A 17023-nucleotide genomic window follows, 5' to 3' on the forward strand; every position below is an offset into this window, starting at 1 on the left:
TTCTTTCCCAACCCAAATGGCAGCGAGATCCACCACTTTCCCAGCCAGAGCAGTAGCAAGGTGGGAGACCTGGCTTCCAGGCATGGCTCAGCTCAAGATGGGTTCAGATCCACGGCTGGAACACTTGCGGGATGCTCCCATCAGTGAAACGGGACTGCTGCACAGCCAGTACCACAAAATTCATACAGCCATAAAGAAAAGTAAAAAGGCCCCTAAGAAAACAGCTGGAAAGCACTTTATTTTCAAGTAGTCATTCTGCCCAATCTGGATGGGGAACTCCAGTTCAATTAGTCCAAATATCCAGTTATCTCTGAATAGTTTACCTTGCGTGAGAACACTTTAGTCCCTTTCACAGAAGCCACCACATTGGGAGATTTAACGAACTCAGGTTTTCCTGCATCCCTTTGCATGTCCTAGCAGTTAAGGAAACATCATCCTTCCAGTCTGTCAGTGAAACATTTTATAAAATACAGAAGGGCTTCAAAATAAGGGATTTCAAAAATCTCACTGCAGGGGCATGGGCACTTTTAATCTCCTGCACCCTGCTTTCCCAGCTGCTGTGCGCACTGCTGAGCACACAGCATGAACCGACCTTTCCAGGGGAGGTGTGTAAGCCGAGAACACAGCGCTCAGCCCCAAAGCAGACCCAAGTCCTCCGCTGCCTAGAAGGTAGGCTCCCAGACGGAATGTCTGCGCCAGAGCCAAACAAGAAGTTGCAGAGTATCACAGCCACACAACACATTTTATTTTAGAAAGAAATCAGCCTAAGTACTTCCCAACCTTTCTCATCCCCAGCTGCGCTCGTACAACTATTTGCAAGGCTGTGCCGCAAACCCAGTAAGAGCAGCCCGGCTACCCAACGCGCTGCTTGAGCCGAGTCAAAGTACATGAGCCCAAAAGTGAGCCCCACATACAACTATGCAAATACAAGGGAAGAGAGAGACAAGTGCGGCATGTGGGGCACCTTATGGCGGCTCTTCCACTGATGAAATGGGACTGGGTCACTACCTGATGGCTGGGTCCATGCTTGCTTCCTGGGCAAAGGGACTGTGGTGCTGGCTTGGCCCACCTTTTCCATAGAAGGCTCTTTGCCTCTCGCAGCCCTTTCGCAGCAGGGACTTATCAGCTGCTACGTGCCTCGGCCGGTCTGAACCGTTGGGAAAGGCATGAGATAAACCAAGCAGCTCACGGTGGCTCTCGAGGCTGGAAAATTCACTCGCTCCTGGGGCTGGTGCTAATAAAAGCCAACGGATGCAAAAGGTTCAGCGAGGGTTTATTGCTCTGCCATGGCAGGGGCTGGAAAGGCAGAACTGTGCCTGCAGCCACCTGGACTGGCCGCTCGTCCCTTCCCCACATGGTCCCTCCCTGGTCCAGGCGCCGCCGCTCCTCACATGTTGGCTCTCTCCCGCTGCAGCCGAGAGTTATAGGCTCGGGAAACCGTGTTCCAGGAGTCCATGTACCGGTCCATGCACATGGCGATGCACTTCTGCGGGACGGAGAGCCCTCAGCAGTCGCCCCGCGGGGAGGCGGGCGAGTCCCCGCGTCCCCCCGACCGCGCTCACCTGCTCCGAGTTGTCCAGCGCTCCGCCGGGCTTCCCGATGCACTTCCGAAAGCACTTGTCCGTCATGCGCTGCGGGGAGAGGCCGTGAGAAGGGCCCGGGCCCCGGCCGGGGGCAGCCGCCGGGCCGGGCCGGGAGCACCGGCCGCTGTCGCGTCCCCCTCCCCGCCCCGCCGAGGGGCAGCGGCACAGCCGGGCCCCCCAGGCCCCCCCGGGCACGCAGCGGGACCGGGACCGCCCCCCGTTCCTTCCTGACCTGCAAGAGCTCCTGTGCGTTGGCCACGGCGATCTGCACCTTCACCTGCTCCATGATGAGCCCCGGGTCCAGCTTCCCCCCCCCGCCGCTCCCGGAGCCGAAGTCGGAGCCGAAGTCGGAGCCGAAGCCGCTCTCCATGCCGCAAAGTCACGGCGGGCAGCGGCCCCCACGCTCTCGGTGAAATGGCGGCTCGGCGGTACTACGGCTCCCGGCCTGCACCGCGCCCGGCGGGCGGGGCCGGACACGCTCCCGCCGCCGCCGCACCGGCCGGTGACCCCGCCGGGCAGCGGGCGAGGGCGGAGGCCCGTGTCTCATGTCACCACCGGCCATAACGGAGGAAGCTTCGCTGTCCCGGCGCTGGAAAGGCGCCCGTGGCCCGCAGCGGGGCGGGCGGGGAAGAGGACGGGGGGGGGGCGGTGTCCCGCGGTGCGGAGCGGCGCCGGCCGCCCCATCCCGCCCCGCATGACGGTGAGGCGATGGGAAGGGACCCGAAGCGGCTCCGCAGCTCATCCTGAGTGCCGGCACACGGCGCCTACGGGAGAACCAGGCCGTCAGGCCCGGTCAGCGTGGGTTCGTGAAGGGCAGGTCCTGCTCCACAGACCCGGTCTCCTCCTACGCCAAGTGACCCGCGTGGTGGATGAGGGAAAGGTTGTGGATGTTGTTTACCTGGACTTTAGTAAGGGCTTTGATACGGTTTCCCACAGCATCCTCCTGGAGAAACTGGCTGCTCACAGCTTGGACAGGAATGCTCTTCACTGGGTAAAAAACTGGCTGGAGGCCAGGCCCGAAGCAAGATGGTGAATGGAGTTAAATCCAGTCTGGATTAAATCCAGTTAAATCCACCACTGGCCGGTCACCAGTGGTGCTCCCCAGGGCTTGGTATTGGGGCCAGTTCTCTTTAATATCTTTATCAATGACCTGGACACGGGGGTCGAGTGCACCCTCAGTAAGTTTGCAGATGACACCGAGTTAGGTGGGAATGTTGATCTGCTGGAGGGTAGGAAGGCTCTACAGAGGGATCGGGACAGGCTGGACCGATGCGCTGAGGCCAAAGGTGTGAGGTTCAACAAGGCCAAGTGCCGGATCCTGCCCTTGGGTCACACCAACCCCATGAGCGCTCCAGGCTGGGGGCAGAGTGGCTGGAGAGCTGCTGGCAGAAAAGGACCTGGGGGCGTTGGTCGACAGCTGTCTGAATATGAGCCAGCAGTGTGCCCAGGTGGCCAAGGAGGCCAACAGCATCCTGGCCTGTGTCAGGAACGGTGTGGCCAGCCGGACTGGGGCAGTGACCATCCCCTGTACTGGACACTGGTGAGGCCCCACCTCGAGGGCTGTGTCCAGTTTTGGCCCCTCGCTACAGGAGGGACATTGAGGTGCTGGAGTGAGTCCGGAGGCGGGCACCGGAGCTGGTGCGGGGTCTGGAGCACAAGTGCTGTGAGGAGCGGCTGAGGGAGCTGGGGGGTTCAGCCTGGAGAAGAGGAGGCTGAGGGGAGACCTTCTCGCTCCCTGCAGCTCCCTGAAAGGAGGGGGCAGCCGGGGGGGGGGGGCAGGGGGTGTGTCTGTCTCTTCTCCCAAGTAACAAGCGATAGGACAAGAGGAAACAGCCTCAAGTTGCCCCAGGGGAAGTTTAGGATAGGTATTAGGAAAAATTTATTCACAGGAAGTCAAGCATTGGAACAGGCTGCCCAGGGCAGCGGTGGAGTCGCCGTCCCGGGAGGTATTTAAAAGCCGGGCAGACATAGTGCTGAGGGACATGGGTTTGGCAGTGTTGGGTTGATGGCTGGACTCAATCTTAAAGGTTTCTTCCAACCATAACGATTCCGTGATTCACCACAGAGAATAACACTGCACAACTACATCCTTACATGAAATACGAGCATTATGATCTGGGCTCCCTTTAGAGAGAAACTCCCTGGTGAATTTTCTCTGAGATTAATTCTGCTGTCCTTTGAGGATACGACCATGGTTCCCTCTGCCTTAGACGACTCAGGTAAGAAGCTCATACCCTTAAAGCCTGCATTGATTCCACGGTGGTATGTCCTCCATTAAGGAAGAGCGGTGCGGGAGTTGGCAGGAGCACGTGGGAGACAACAACGCTGTGGAGCTCTTTCAGGAGTAGATGTGGCATGCAGAAAGGAGATCGCTGCTTACCTCTCTCTGAGATGAGGAACGGAGCATCACAGCAGAGCTAAAGCCAAAACTACTCTCATCTCCACCAGCTGGAGCCCACACACAGAAGACACAGAGTACTGTAAACCATACGATGATAAAATTCATAGAATCATAGAATTGCCTAGGTTGGAAGGGACCTTTCAGACCATTTTGTCCAAGGATCCTGTCTCTGGGTCTGTCCACTTCAAAAAGGAACCATTCCTACACCTCGCGGAATTATCAGCTAGCACTGAGGATGGGGTAGTTGCCTATGGTACAATTTTATACTGAGTACGGACTAGTGAAAAGGAGCAGGAAATGGAGCTAGGCCAATGATGAACACGGCGGCTCACAGCATTTCCTAGCGGCTAAGAAGGCGTCGCTGCCGCAGCTCGCTATCTGCTCTTGTTCTCTCAAGGCAGCATCAAGTGGGCTGAATGGAAACAAGCCCTTCAGCGTGTGGGCTGGAGAAGTCAGCAGGGAGAGAGGAAGGAGACGAGACGTTCACCTGCTCCAGCTACTTAAGTCCTTCCCTCCGCTTCTGTTGGAAGCCGTGCTATTGATCAGCGAGGACAGCACTTTCCACGAGCGCTGCATCTACCTACAGTTTAAAGGAAAGAACGGTTTAAAGGAAAGCGTTGATTTGCCTCTGGAGCACAGCGGGCGATGCAGCAGATCTCCTTTAGGAGAGCGCATAGCTCATTGCCCCCCCATTCTCTACACACAGGAAGGTCCCCTGGGATGAATCATCTCAAACAGCCCATGTGGCCTCTGTGCTGGTTAAATGAAAGAAGGGAACAAATAAAATGCAAAACATTTATTTGAGTGTGTTGTACAAAAAGTTTCCAGTCATAAAATGTATATTACAAATCATTGAAAAAGACAAGACATTTGGCATGCATATTCTAAAAAGAAAAAAAAACACTTTGAAATGATAAAGTCTAGATCATTATGTAGTTTTCCTAAGTTCCATGTGAACATTTTCATCATTTTGTCTTTTTATTTCAATTTGCAACCTTTTTCACAATTCCTATTTTAAAAACTTGAACCTTCCAAAGACTCATCTGCAGCAGCTGAACCAGAGGTGGTCAGTTAAACTGACCCCTGCCCTAAAACCAGAGCTATCTAAATAAAGATGGTGTGAAAAAAGTAAAAAAAAAAAAAACAAAACCAACCAACACAATTCAAGTCACAAGGCATCACTGTTCTGAAAATAGAGTTCAACTGAGAAGGTATTATTGTGCCCCAATGGAAAGCGTTTTGGCTTAACTTACTCCAGATAGCTTATTGCTTGTAATTTTAGTGTAATGATGATCTGGGTAGCTGGAATACACAATAACTACCTTATTCAAGACGGAGTTGTCACTTCGTTAAAAAGCTACCTAGAAAATTTGGAAGTTCAATAAACCACATTCTTTTCCTGAACTCCATGTCAGTTCACTGTTCGTGCTATTCTGAATGGAGTCTTTCAATATTAAGCATCCTTTTCGCTCTCTAGACCTTAGCATTTCAAGAAAGGCATTATGTTTACAAATAATAACTGCATGTAAATATGGTCTTGTATAAAAAAAACACTTTTAAATTATTTTAAACTGGTTTAAAGCTAAGCATTTGAAGGGCAAATAAAAATTCTGTTTCCCAGGCTATTTTAAGTGAGAAAAGAAACTCTCCAATATAATTTGTCTTGACGTTCCGCTAAAACAATGCTTTGAAAAAAATGCAATCACCATCTCACCTTCCACTCACTGGTTCACAACAAGGTTTTGTTTCCTGCTTGCACAGGGTTTGGACCCAACAGTGGCAATAAAATCCAGTATTTAATATAGATACGCTTTTGTTTAAAGACAAGACTTTCAAAAGAAGGTACAGAAAGAGACAGAATGGCTTAACACTTAAGAAGTGAGAGAAGTGGCTACAAGAGATATAAAGCACCCGGCATGCATGTTTTCATACAGCATCAAAACCTTTGACGCACACAAAAGAAACAGATTCTCAAATATTCTGGGGCGTGGAGAGGATTTCTACAAGCCTCTTCTAACCAACCCCTCCTCAGGCTGCAGTTAAAGGGCCTTTATACAGGATGAGCGTTAAAAAAGAAGAAAGAAGGGTGTATAAAAACCAGTAAGATCCCTGAACTGAACATGAGGTGTCCCGTTGCTCAAGGATAAACACGCACGCGAAGTCACCTCCTTTCACAGTATGGTCTGCTTCACGCTGCGATACAATTTTCCTGACTAATGCGAGCTGCAGACGGCCTCGTCTGGCTTTTACATCACAGGTCATGGGAAGCAGGTGTTTTATTTTCTTCCTGAGACTTTTGGTTCCTGCTACAAAAACCAAACTGTGCCAGCCAACGCCTATCTAACAGCAAAACAGTGCTGAAGACAAGTGATCAATGCATCAGTGTAAACTACTGTGGTTTTTTTTTTCAGGGCGAACCCAGCGTCCCGAACTAGCCTAAGTAGACGCACTGGGAAATAAAGCTGTGCAGCAACAGAGGAATGACGGCCGCTCTAGGACTTGGAATAAGTCACTGCAACACAACAGCTGAAGTCACAAACGTGGAAGCGAGGGAGCTGGAAGCGGCATGAAACATCAGAGGCTCACTGGGACCGTATCGCACTCCGCAGGACGCCACGCTCGACGGTTCTGCAGATGGATGGACTTGTTCTGACACAAACATTTTCACCCGGTACAAACTTAGGAGCAGGCAGTATGCATTTATCATATTTCATATGATATTCTGTTATGCCCTACACAATGAAGATATTGGCTGAACTATTCTGCTGCAGGAATTCTGTTATTCCTTCCCCCTCTTAACAAGTGAGAATCATTTATGCATCTTTTTTACTATTTCATCCAGAATAAAAGTTGCGCACTTATTTTTCTGGAATAAGAACATCCCTATCGAGTAGCTACTCTTGATAAAAGCTATACTGGTTAATTTCCCTTATCAGAAAAGCCTTAAAATAATTTTTCTCTTGACAAGTCAAATCTATTTCTACTTCAAGCTCCACACCTGATATCAGACACTGGAGCAGAGATGCTGACTACCCTCCATAGTTCTTCAGGAGCGGTTCACATACAGGATCAAAGAGGAAGAGAGGGCAAGACGACACTATATTTTATTTGACCAAAAAGCTTTAATTATCCTGGCAGGGGGGTGGGGGGAATAAATCCATGAATGACCTAAAAAAAAAAAAAAGAAACAATGCTTTTTGGTTTGGTAAAGCCAAAAAACATCCCGGTATGGAGCACGAGCTTTAAAGGGACGGTGCCGTTATACCGAAGCTCAGCATCAAAAGCAAGAGGAAAGGATGGCGTTTAGAGAAGACCTGCGCACACACGCAAGAAAGTACGTGGAATACAGTAGTTTTCCCTGTGTCTTGTAATTTACAGCTAGGAATTATTTCTCATGTTTTTAGTAGCCTTTTAGAAAGCCCTGTGGTGACAGAATCACCCACGTTGAGACTGTTGGCATTCGGCTTTTCCCACAGTGTCAGTCACTACTTTACATGAACACGTGTATAACACCTAAAACACCTAAAACATGGTACTGAAGAAGAAACTAAACTGTTTCCAAAGTTAAAGGACACGGTTACAAATCTAAAGGACAAATTCTGCAGACTGTTACTGAAGGGCACCGGTGCTCATCACAAAAAAAGTCTGCAAGCACCAGTCCGTAAAGCTACAAGACGACACGTTCCCCATACAGTAGCTGTTAAGAAAACAATGGCTCAGGTAGCAAGAGGTTTTCTTTGTTCGAGCTGCCTTTCCTAGCCCATTCTTTGCAGGAAAAAAAAAAACAAAACAGAAAAATGTAAATACAGAAAAATACAGAAAAAATGTAAATGAACTACACACTCATTGCTTTAGTATTTAAGATCACAGAACAATCTTGAATTTACAGGACAACCTTAAAGAAGAATAAGCAATCTGAAAACTGGCCAGTGTGGAAAAAAAAAAAAAAAAAACAAAACACAGACCTTTAGGGGAAAAAAAAAGCAAAAAGCCCTCAAACATTATCTAAATATATTATAGAAGCTGTGGGTCAGAAAGGGAAATTCGGTCCAGTGGTTGGAAGGTGCATTGGAAAAATGCTTTTACATTGATTGCATTCGTTTGCATAACAAATTTAGAAGAGGTAATTGATAACAGTATGTCTGAGAAACATAATTTCACAAGATACATTTTACAGAGAGATAGACATGGTTTACTACATATTTAACCTTCTATTCAAGCAGAGTGGGAAAACTACATTAGAAAAATGGACAAGTACATCAACAAAGTTATCCCATTAGCCCAAACAGCCAAATCTTCATACTGGTTTTTTGTAATGGATCTGCTAATAACAGATTAAAACATAATTCTACATTTCTATTAGTTTAACTTCAGTAATTCAGTCATCCCACTCAAAGAGAGAAAAGTAGCATCTTTGATTTATTTTCAAATGGCAAAATAAATCCGGAAGCTTAAAAAAACCCCTTTGTTCCCACCCTGCTTGCGTTACAAAGCCATCAGTCAAAGCCACTAAACTGACACTCTAGGTTATATCTGTCAGTCACAATACTGTTCAGAGAACATAATGTCCAAAAGCCACCGAAAACATCCAAACCTTGTAGCCCGTTTGATGAGTCTAAACTATTCGAATGACAAGGTCAGAGTTCAAGAGTGCAGGTAAAAACAGGATTCTATGCTGGCGTCAAATGGTATCTAAATTTTGTATTCAAACTAATAACTACTGGAAAAACCCCAACTTTTGTTGTACAGTAGCCAATACATTCTTTGGAGCAGTCAAATATTTTTCCTAGTGCTTAAAGATGCACTGCTCTATGAACACTAACCCTTACGGGAGTCAGAGTTACCTCCACAGAAACGCAGCAGAAGAAACCTAAAGCTAAAGGGACACTGTCAGATACAAAATGCGTCATACCAAAATAAAAATCACCGGCTACTCATAAAAGCATTTTTGTAATAAAAAGCATTATTCTCCCTTCACTCGCTGTTAGACTTGACTTCAAGCACTTGAACGCTGCAAAGCAATGCTTATGTCCTACAGCAGCAGTTCCTTTCAAGAAGTCATTAAACTATTTCTGTACCATTTTGCAAATACCGCTCCTTAAGTTATCTGACAAAGCCCCTTTGAATATAAGAGAAGTATGAACAGGCTGCATCTAGCTCTGATTAAAAGAGCCAACATTTACACAGGATAACCTTTAAAAATCCCTTTTTAACATCTAAAATCTTAACCATTCTGTTTAATGCTTAATATGTCAAAAGCATTAAACCGTGATGCTTAACATCATAAACACCGTGCATCAGAACTTGCATCCACGATGTAACAACGTCTCATCGGTGACAATGTCAAACTCCCCTGAAAATAAAACTCTGGTTTTCACGCTTCCATACCTTAAGCTGGTGTCTGTATTCAGTAAGCAGAACCCCTCATTCTCCATCTTCTGAAATAATAATACAACGCTAAGGTGTTGACAGCCACAGATGTTTTTACCACTAGGCTGTGAAACCCCGCAGCAGGGCAAGATGCTGCCGTCCTGAGCCGAGAACGGCCGAAATGCAACTTCCCTTCGTTACTTCCATTGGTGAAGCAGCATTTTTAATGAGCTTGGGGTCTAATTTTCCTAAGCTGGGCGCTGCTGTGGATACCAGGCAAGATACTACCATTTCTTAAAGTATGGAGGAAACACCACTGTGAATCTCTTCTGCGGCCCCACAGATGCCCCCCCCCCCTTTTTTTTTTTTTTTAGTTATCCTGGTCACCCATGCCATTATAGATTTACCATACACTCAAGGACTCTCACCCCACGTTAGCTAAAAACTTCTTTTCTGCTGCAGGTTTGTACATAAGACTTTAAACTCTGTATGGGGAAAAATGTTGTATCCCAATATAGTGTTTAAACAAAGCGGGAAAAATAAAGAAATCTATTAAAAATTCTGGCAGTTGTGTTCAGTAAAGGGTTTTTTTTTTTGAATTTTTTTTTATCAAAATGTACCAAGGAGTAAACTTCAAAGAAATCAGATGATGCATATAAAAATAGTTTTCAGTGGCTCTGAAGGGAAAAAAATAGCAAAAGTAAAAGGAAGTAAATGGAACAAAAAAGCAAGTAAGAGCTTCTTTTTTCATTCTTCACATCACTGAGCATCCTCTAGAGGTTGTTCTGGGATCCCCCTAAAATAAGACAGACATAGTTGAACTCAGTTCTTACCAGCTTTTCATATTGTAAGCCTAGACTCTGATTATCATCTCAGTTGTCAAAAGCATATTTTTTTTTTTGTAGTTTGGTTGTATTCAGGGAGCATCACAGCTGCAGAGAATGCACAGCCCGTGTTACAGCCTGCTGCCAGGATTAAGACACTGCTGCTCTGGTTGCGGTTTTCTACAGGGGGCTGATTGGTAAATCCCTACACTTCCAACATCAACACAGATGACAACTGAAAATCACGATGCCATTAGCTTTAGAACAGGAAGCACCTTCCTTTATTTCAAATGATGTTTCCATTTGAGAGAGATCTATGCTGCGTTAGCTGCTGCTTTTGGTAAAAAAAAAAGTTTCTGTTTCAGCTGCTTTATACTACAAATACACTGCTCAATCTCCTGGAGACCAAAAAAGCTTTCAGAACTCAACTTCAAACCTGCGCAGAATGAATCTTTGTGAAAAAGAGCTACTAATGGCCACTGACCGGGAGAACAAATCACTCGAGTTTGAAATTAAATTTAAAGTATTTTTTGATATCACTTGTATGGAGTATCTTTCTCCTTTTCACTCTACCGACTGCTGGTCAGTTATTTCCCAGTACTTAACTAAGGGTTATGAAAACATATAGGTGGTGTTATTAAGAAAAACCAAGTTTATTTCAGAGGTAGCAGGTATATACTATCACAAAACACACCATAAGCTGAAGCCTGCAGCAGCAGAAGCCCTCCCCTTTTCCTGCTTTTTAGTAGTTATATTTCCCAATGATTATATTATGCTTACAGCAAGAATACCACAGACTCTTTTTTATAGAGGAGCAAATACTGGAACGGGAGGAACACTGACTGCTGGAACTAATCTTACTAACCCTAAAAAGAGTCTATGTCATTGCAACGCTGTAAATCTGTGCTCTGTTGCATACCTTCCACAGATACGCTGGCATCCTGACCTGACATTAGCCACTGCTTGAGCTGTACCGTTACTGATTCGAGCAGCAATTCCTGGAAAAATTGCTCACATCACGCCCTCTGCGCGTTGTAGTAACGCTGCAGGGTTGCAAGCCATTCCGAGATCGTCCTCTGCAAGCATCCGTTGGAAAAATGGACCAGGAAGCTCAGAGCTGGCAAAAGTTGAAGGGACTCCCCCTAAATCTTATGCCTGATTAATCCAACCAAAAAGGCACAAGTTAAACATCTGGTCTGCATTTTATTACCTGTTGGTTGAAAAGGTCGTCTTCTCCGAACTCTGCTTCATCCTCTTCCTCTTCATTCTCTCGCACAACTACTGATTTAGTAACACTTCTCACTGCAACTTCCTACACAAAGTGAGAGAGATAAGGAGATGGTCAGTACTCTGTCTCTTAAGTTTTTGCTATACCATCAGTATAATGCCCCTGATTAAGTTTTGGATGGTTTAAAGCACCTTGCCCTAGATGTAACATTAGCTATGCAAGCAAATACCAGTAATATCCTGCAAACCACAACAACATTCCCATTTCTATCCACTAAAAGGCACGGTAATGCAATTGAGCTTCAGGAAGTTTCTTTCATTGCCTAGGGATCTGAGAAGCAGCAGCCATGTTTCAGGTGGTCGTTAGTCAATTTTATACAAGGCCACGGCAGACCCAGCTACGAGCCATCTGAGACATATCATAATGTGAGAAAGCTTCTCAGTCTGATTACACAGCATTAAAGTATGTTCCTAATTTCTACCAACTATTCTATATCAATTGCATATATCAATTATCAGGATGGTCTTCCAAACCAGGCACTAAAAAGAATTCTAAAACCCCAAGAAGCTTCATTTATTACTACATTATTTTTAACACTTCTTAGTAGTACGAAGTTCTTCTGCACACTTGCACCCTTGAAATCATAGGTGCAAATTTCTACTTGTGGAAAAAGTCACTCTAAACATACACTTCTGAGCAGGCTTACTAAAGGTAACAACAACAGGAACAGACGTGGATTTGAATTTTTTTCAGACCCAGTTTAACCACTTCTATTTGGACACTAAGGCAGTTAGCTTTCTATTTGTACAAGCGACCGGCCCTCTTGGCCCATCCTGCTGTTCCTGCACAAAGTGCTTCCACAGAATTGCCAGCAAGAAAGGCAGCATGAAAATTGATACAACTGTGGTCTGCTTCACTTTCCTATTTCTACCAGATCACTAGGAAAATGGCACATTTATGAATAACAGCCAAAGTAGATCCTCCCTTGCAGGAGTCTCCTGCAGGGATGGTTTTAAGAAATCAGTTGTGGGCAGGTGTAGGACAATGGAGAATATACAGGAACCTGTGCCAAATGAAAGCTTCCGATATGCTTCCAACATTGAAAGGACCGCCCTCTTCCTACATTAATATTTATACAGCACCCCAGAGTATCGTAGGTACTATGTAATGTAGGTTTGAATTGCCAGCAGTACTCATTTCCGTTGTCTCTTCTGAAAATACGCACTCAAATTCCCAACAAATTCTGTACTAGCAGGGTGTTTTTCTAAGATAGGACGAAAAAGTCTATGGATGTTATTAGGACGATGATAGCAGGTTTCCAAAAATCTCAGAGTTACATATAGATATTTAAGTATTTCCACGTTATAAACTGTCTTCTTTTAGAAGACAATAGGGGAGAGATCTTAAAAATCAGGATTTTGTCATCTGCCCCGCCCCCCCGCCCTCCCCAAATTAAAGTCAAGGAGATAACCCAGACCACATCTTTTTTTCTACAGACACGGCCTACCTCTCCTTCGGAGTTTACGAGGTACGTGCGAATGTTTCCTCCAGTGCCCCAGCTGCCTTGATTCTTCCACACGAGAACAGAAGGGGGGCTATGAGATACGCCTGCATCTGCGCCCCAAATCTAGTGAGAAAGACATTCTGTAATTAGCTATTCATACACGTTTTATTTTTAAATATACAGAACCCCCTCATTCTCCTACTTTACATACCAGTTTTGTTTCTGAATTCCAATGGCAGTTTCACCCCTTTACCTACACCACTACTTGGAGTAAGATATAACCTCAGTTTACCACAAAAAGGAACGCTAGCCATAAAAAAAAAATTATCTAATATTGCAGTCATCAATTCTTTACCAAATACACAAATTTCTCCTCCTATCACTATCTCAATGACAATACTGTATGAAGCCAAGACATAAAATGCAGCTTGTAGTGTCATTATTTAATCTTTTATATTTATCTGAGCAATTGATGCTTAAGTAGAAATAGCTGGAACTGATTAAAAGAAAGCCTTTTTTTTTTCTTCTGAAAGAACGTCTGTTGCAGACTGAAAATAAAATGCAAAATTATAGAAAAGCAGCTGTTCTACTACAGTCAAGGCTGAGAAGGTCTTGTCTTAAACTTAACTAGAGTCTACTGAATGAATACTCTGAAACATTCCTATTTCATGAAGGTGTTGAGCAGGATTAGCGTTCCAACCCTGGGCAAAGGTGTTTGAAAACAAACAGCCCTTGACCCACTCCCCCAAAATACCTTTTTCTTCAACTTTCTCTGTGCCTGAAATGGTCCCAAATACTGAAGTGCTAATATAGAAAGTCAATTTCTGTTCTGTATATTTATAACCGAAATCCTGCTCCTCTGAAGTGAGATCCATGAAATCAGGAGTCACACGCCAAGTCCGGCTGTACCAAACATCACATTTACAACTGCCACAGCAACAACAACAAAGTACGTTGTTGACATACTGCAAGTGTAACTTACTGTTACAGTCTGCCCAGCTCTGAGGACATATTTAGGAGTAAATTTGTAAGCAATTTCTTCTCCATCTCCAATTTGTCTTTTCAGTCTCCAGTTACCCAAAGACTGATCCTAATGGAAAGAGTCATAAGGTTATTTAAGGTGAGCAAAACAGAGCAAACAGGCATCAGAGTTTTCTCTAGGTCTCTTTGTTATTAAAATAATGCAAATATAAATTTATTTACATGGTTGTTAGCCATCTGCATTCTAACTTGAAAGTGTTTTTCTATACCCATTAATAGTCTAACGTGTAAATCCCATAAGGTCATTCATCAAAATTTAAAAAGATACACATCTCACACAAAAAAGTTCTGCTAGAGTCAGCAAAGCTATTTACATAAGCAAGGTAACAGCACACATTTAGCCATCTGGGACACAAACTATGTTCTCTTCCTGCAAACATTACACTCATGTTAGCACACTGTAACGTTCAACCTTCAAATGCATGTGTTTATTATCGCAGGACGCTGCACCTTGAGATGTTGCTCCTACTCTCCAAGTGACTCCACACACTTGTGCTCCAAAAGGCTGTGGAACATTTCAATTTAGCTCCTCCTCCTCGTTTTCTAGGAGTTCTGCTGACACTCACCTTCTCCGAGTTGTTCTTAAGTTGAACATATTTGCCCTCCAGGTCTATCTCTTCTATGCTGATACTTCCCGTAGCTGAAGCTTGCTGGGACATTTGGAAGCTACTGCTACTACTGCTGCCACTAATACTTCCAGTGCCAATTCCACTTGTTCCGCTGCCTGAAAACTCCTCGGTTTCAATACGTTTTCTCTTGCCTCGGGAAGCGCGAACGAGCGAAGTACTGCTACTGCTGCTGCTGGAGGTAGCCCGAGAGACTGTAACACGGGAGGAGGGACTTGGAGAGAGCTTCAACCTTAACACAACGAAGCAAGCATTTTAATTAACTCATCCAGGGAACTACACACAAAGCAATAACACTACAATATACTCAGTAACCAGACTATAATATACCCCAAGGCTGAAAGTAGCCTCACTGTGTGTGTCAGGACTACATAGAAAAGAAAGGCTGGGGGGGAGCTGTGCATCCCTGAGAAGTTGTCTAGCGTGATTACATGACACGGAAAGCATTGCTGATGAGAGCAACACGGATCACTCAGTCCTCCCCTCTGGTATATCTACTGCTAAACACACATGGGCCACATGGTTTAAAAACAGGAAAACACAAAAGCACTTGAACAAAAAGAGGAGATGAACGCAAAGCACAGAATGATATACACCCCACTCTGAGACCATTATAAAAAGCAAAATAAAATAAAGATAGCGTTCACATGAGAACACTTGCAAGTGTTCCATGTAAGTGTTCCATGCAACACATGGTGGGTGTGAAGCCTACATGACTTTAGCGAAACAAAATCTGGGCATTCCTGCTCAAATGGTAGAAAAAAAAAAAGTAAGCACAAGAAATGAAAAGGACACCTGTTAGTCCAAAGAAAAGAATGTGGGATCTGTACATACCTTTCCTCTTCCCCTTCCAGGAGTTTTCGGTAAGCACTGATCTCCATGTCCAGTGCTAATTTAACATCAAGCAGTTCCTGGTACTCTGTAAGCTGCTGCTGCATCTGGTCCCTCATTTCCGTCATTTCCCTCTCCTTTGCATCTAGCATCTTCCTAAACTTTTCCCGCTCACCAGCCATCATTTCCTCCAATTCACGAATGCGATCTTCTGCTGCACTAGCCTAGGCAGACAGCACAATGGAAAATGCAGTTGGCATCTATGTGGGTACCGTGGGTTCATCTCCCTCCCAAACAAAGATTTCTCTCCATAAAAACCAGAAACTATGAAGGAACAGAAGTGTTGATATAGAGAGCACTGTATTGTTTGTATATCAGAGATGAAATCAAATTTAGTCCCTTTACCTGTTTCTGAAGGCCAGAAAGCTGGTAGCTGAGAGCTTCTATTCTCATGCGAGCCTCCTTCAACTCCTCTCGAGCTGCACCAGCAGCTTTGTCATTTTGGTCAGAGGCCAGCATGGCATTCTCCAGCTGGAAGGCAAGTTTTATTATACAAGTCACTTGCATTGAGTCAGATACCCTGCCCAGACACCTACCCCTTTTGGTAAAAAATAGAAGCTACTTAATCTTAAATAAAATTTTTTAAGATGCAATCTCGTAAGTTTATGGTAAGAATTGCGTAACATTAGGGAATGTTGGAGAATGTTGTCTGAGGAAGTTGGGGTTGTTAAGCCTGGAGAAGAGAAGGCTCCAGGGAGACCTTAAATCACCTTCCAGTCCCTACAGTAGCTCCAGGAAAGCTGGGGAGGGACTCTGGATCAGGGAGGGGAGCCACAGGACAAGGGGGAACAGTTTTAAACCGAAGAGGGGAGATTCAGGCTAGATATAAGGACAACATTTTTTATGATGAGGGTGGTGAAATGCTGGAACAGGTTGCCCAGAGAGGTGGTAGATGCCCCGTTCCTGGAAACATTCAAGGTCAGGTTGGATGAGGCTCTGAGCACCTACTCTAGTTGAAGATGTCCCTGCTCGCTGCAGGGGGGTTGGACTAGATGGCCTGTAACAGTCCCTTCCAACCCAAACTATTCTATGATTTACAGACCACGGTTTTCATCACCAAAGCTGGTCCAAAAAGGTCCATTACCTTGCCTGAAGTCTCTCTGCCACCAATAAAACCACAACCGCATCTAGTAATTTTCCAATCCAGAACTAACTTCGATCACTGAAATGTGATAAGGATTACACCCATTTAAAAGAGTACTGGGGCCAGCAAGAACATTGCCACGGCCACAGTAAGAGTAAAGTGACAATGCAACCTTAGACGTGGAGCCCCTCTCAGTACATCCATGTTAATTTGCAAGCTCACTGCATCCAGGCAAAAGCCCATACTGAAACGCAGCCATTCTCCAAGCTCTCCAGCTTCTCAGAGCCAACACACTGTACCTATTGCAAATCTCCTCCACCACCTCCATTTTGAACACAGAACTGGATCTACTGACATCAAGAAAAAAACCAAAGCACTTACAGCAGAAGAAACTGTTTAATCAGCTGCTGCATGATGTCTGCCATTCCCACTGTGTCCTCCACAGTGACCAACAGTTCCATATATTTTCTC

General features: G+C 45.2%; 2 protein-coding genes across 2 annotated transcripts in view; both read right to left on the reverse strand.

Annotated features, from left to right (window-relative positions):
• Nucleotides 1-1256: 1256 nt before the first annotated feature.
• On the reverse strand, nt 1257-2040 carry TIMM13 (translocase of inner mitochondrial membrane 13). Its single transcript, XM_054182285.1, has 3 exons — nt 1816-2040; nt 1563-1631; nt 1257-1486 (listed from the first exon to the last, which is right to left on the reverse strand). The coding sequence occupies exons 1-3, from the start codon at nt 1951-1953 to the stop codon at nt 1388-1390; spliced, it is 306 nt and encodes a 101-aa protein (XP_054038260.1). The 5' UTR covers nt 1954-2040; the 3' UTR covers nt 1257-1387.
• A 2725-nt stretch (nt 2041-4765) lies between these two features.
• LMNB2 (lamin B2) overlaps nt 4766-17023 on the reverse strand; it is a 34254-nt gene continuing 21996 nt past the window's right edge. The window contains exons 6-12 of the mRNA XM_054181927.1: nt 15814-15939; nt 15412-15632; nt 14518-14809; nt 13893-14000; nt 12914-13033; nt 11389-11490; nt 4766-10150 (exon numbers count right to left, since the gene is read on the reverse strand). Of these exons, the coding sequence (XP_054037902.1) occupies nt 10109-10150; nt 11389-11490; nt 12914-13033; nt 13893-14000; nt 14518-14809; nt 15412-15632; nt 15814-15939 (1011 nt within the window). The 3' untranslated portion in view covers nt 4766-10108. The remainder of the gene's footprint in view (nt 10151-11388; nt 11491-12913; nt 13034-13892; nt 14001-14517; nt 14810-15411; nt 15633-15813; nt 15940-17023) is intronic.

The sequence above is a fragment of the Rissa tridactyla genome, chromosome 22 (assembly GCF_028500815.1).
Source record: "Rissa tridactyla isolate bRisTri1 chromosome 22, bRisTri1.patW.cur.20221130, whole genome shotgun sequence".
NCBI classification, from domain to species: Eukaryota; Metazoa; Chordata; class Aves; order Charadriiformes; family Laridae; genus Rissa; species Rissa tridactyla.

Excerpts from the sequence above, each read along its gene's own strand:
- TIMM13 (XM_054182285.1), bottom strand. The coding sequence starts at position 1,953 with ATGGAGAGCGGCTTCGGCTCCGACTTCGGCTCCGACTTCGGCTCCGGG. Across the intron at positions 1,632-1,815 it reads ACGCACAGGAGCTCTTGCAG|CGCATGACGGACAAGTGCTT; the intron begins GTCAGGAAGGAA and ends CTCTCCCCGCAG. Across the intron at positions 1,487-1,562 it reads CGCTGGACAACTCGGAGCAG|AAGTGCATCGCCATGTGCAT; the intron begins GTGAGCGCGGTC and ends TCCGTCCCGCAG.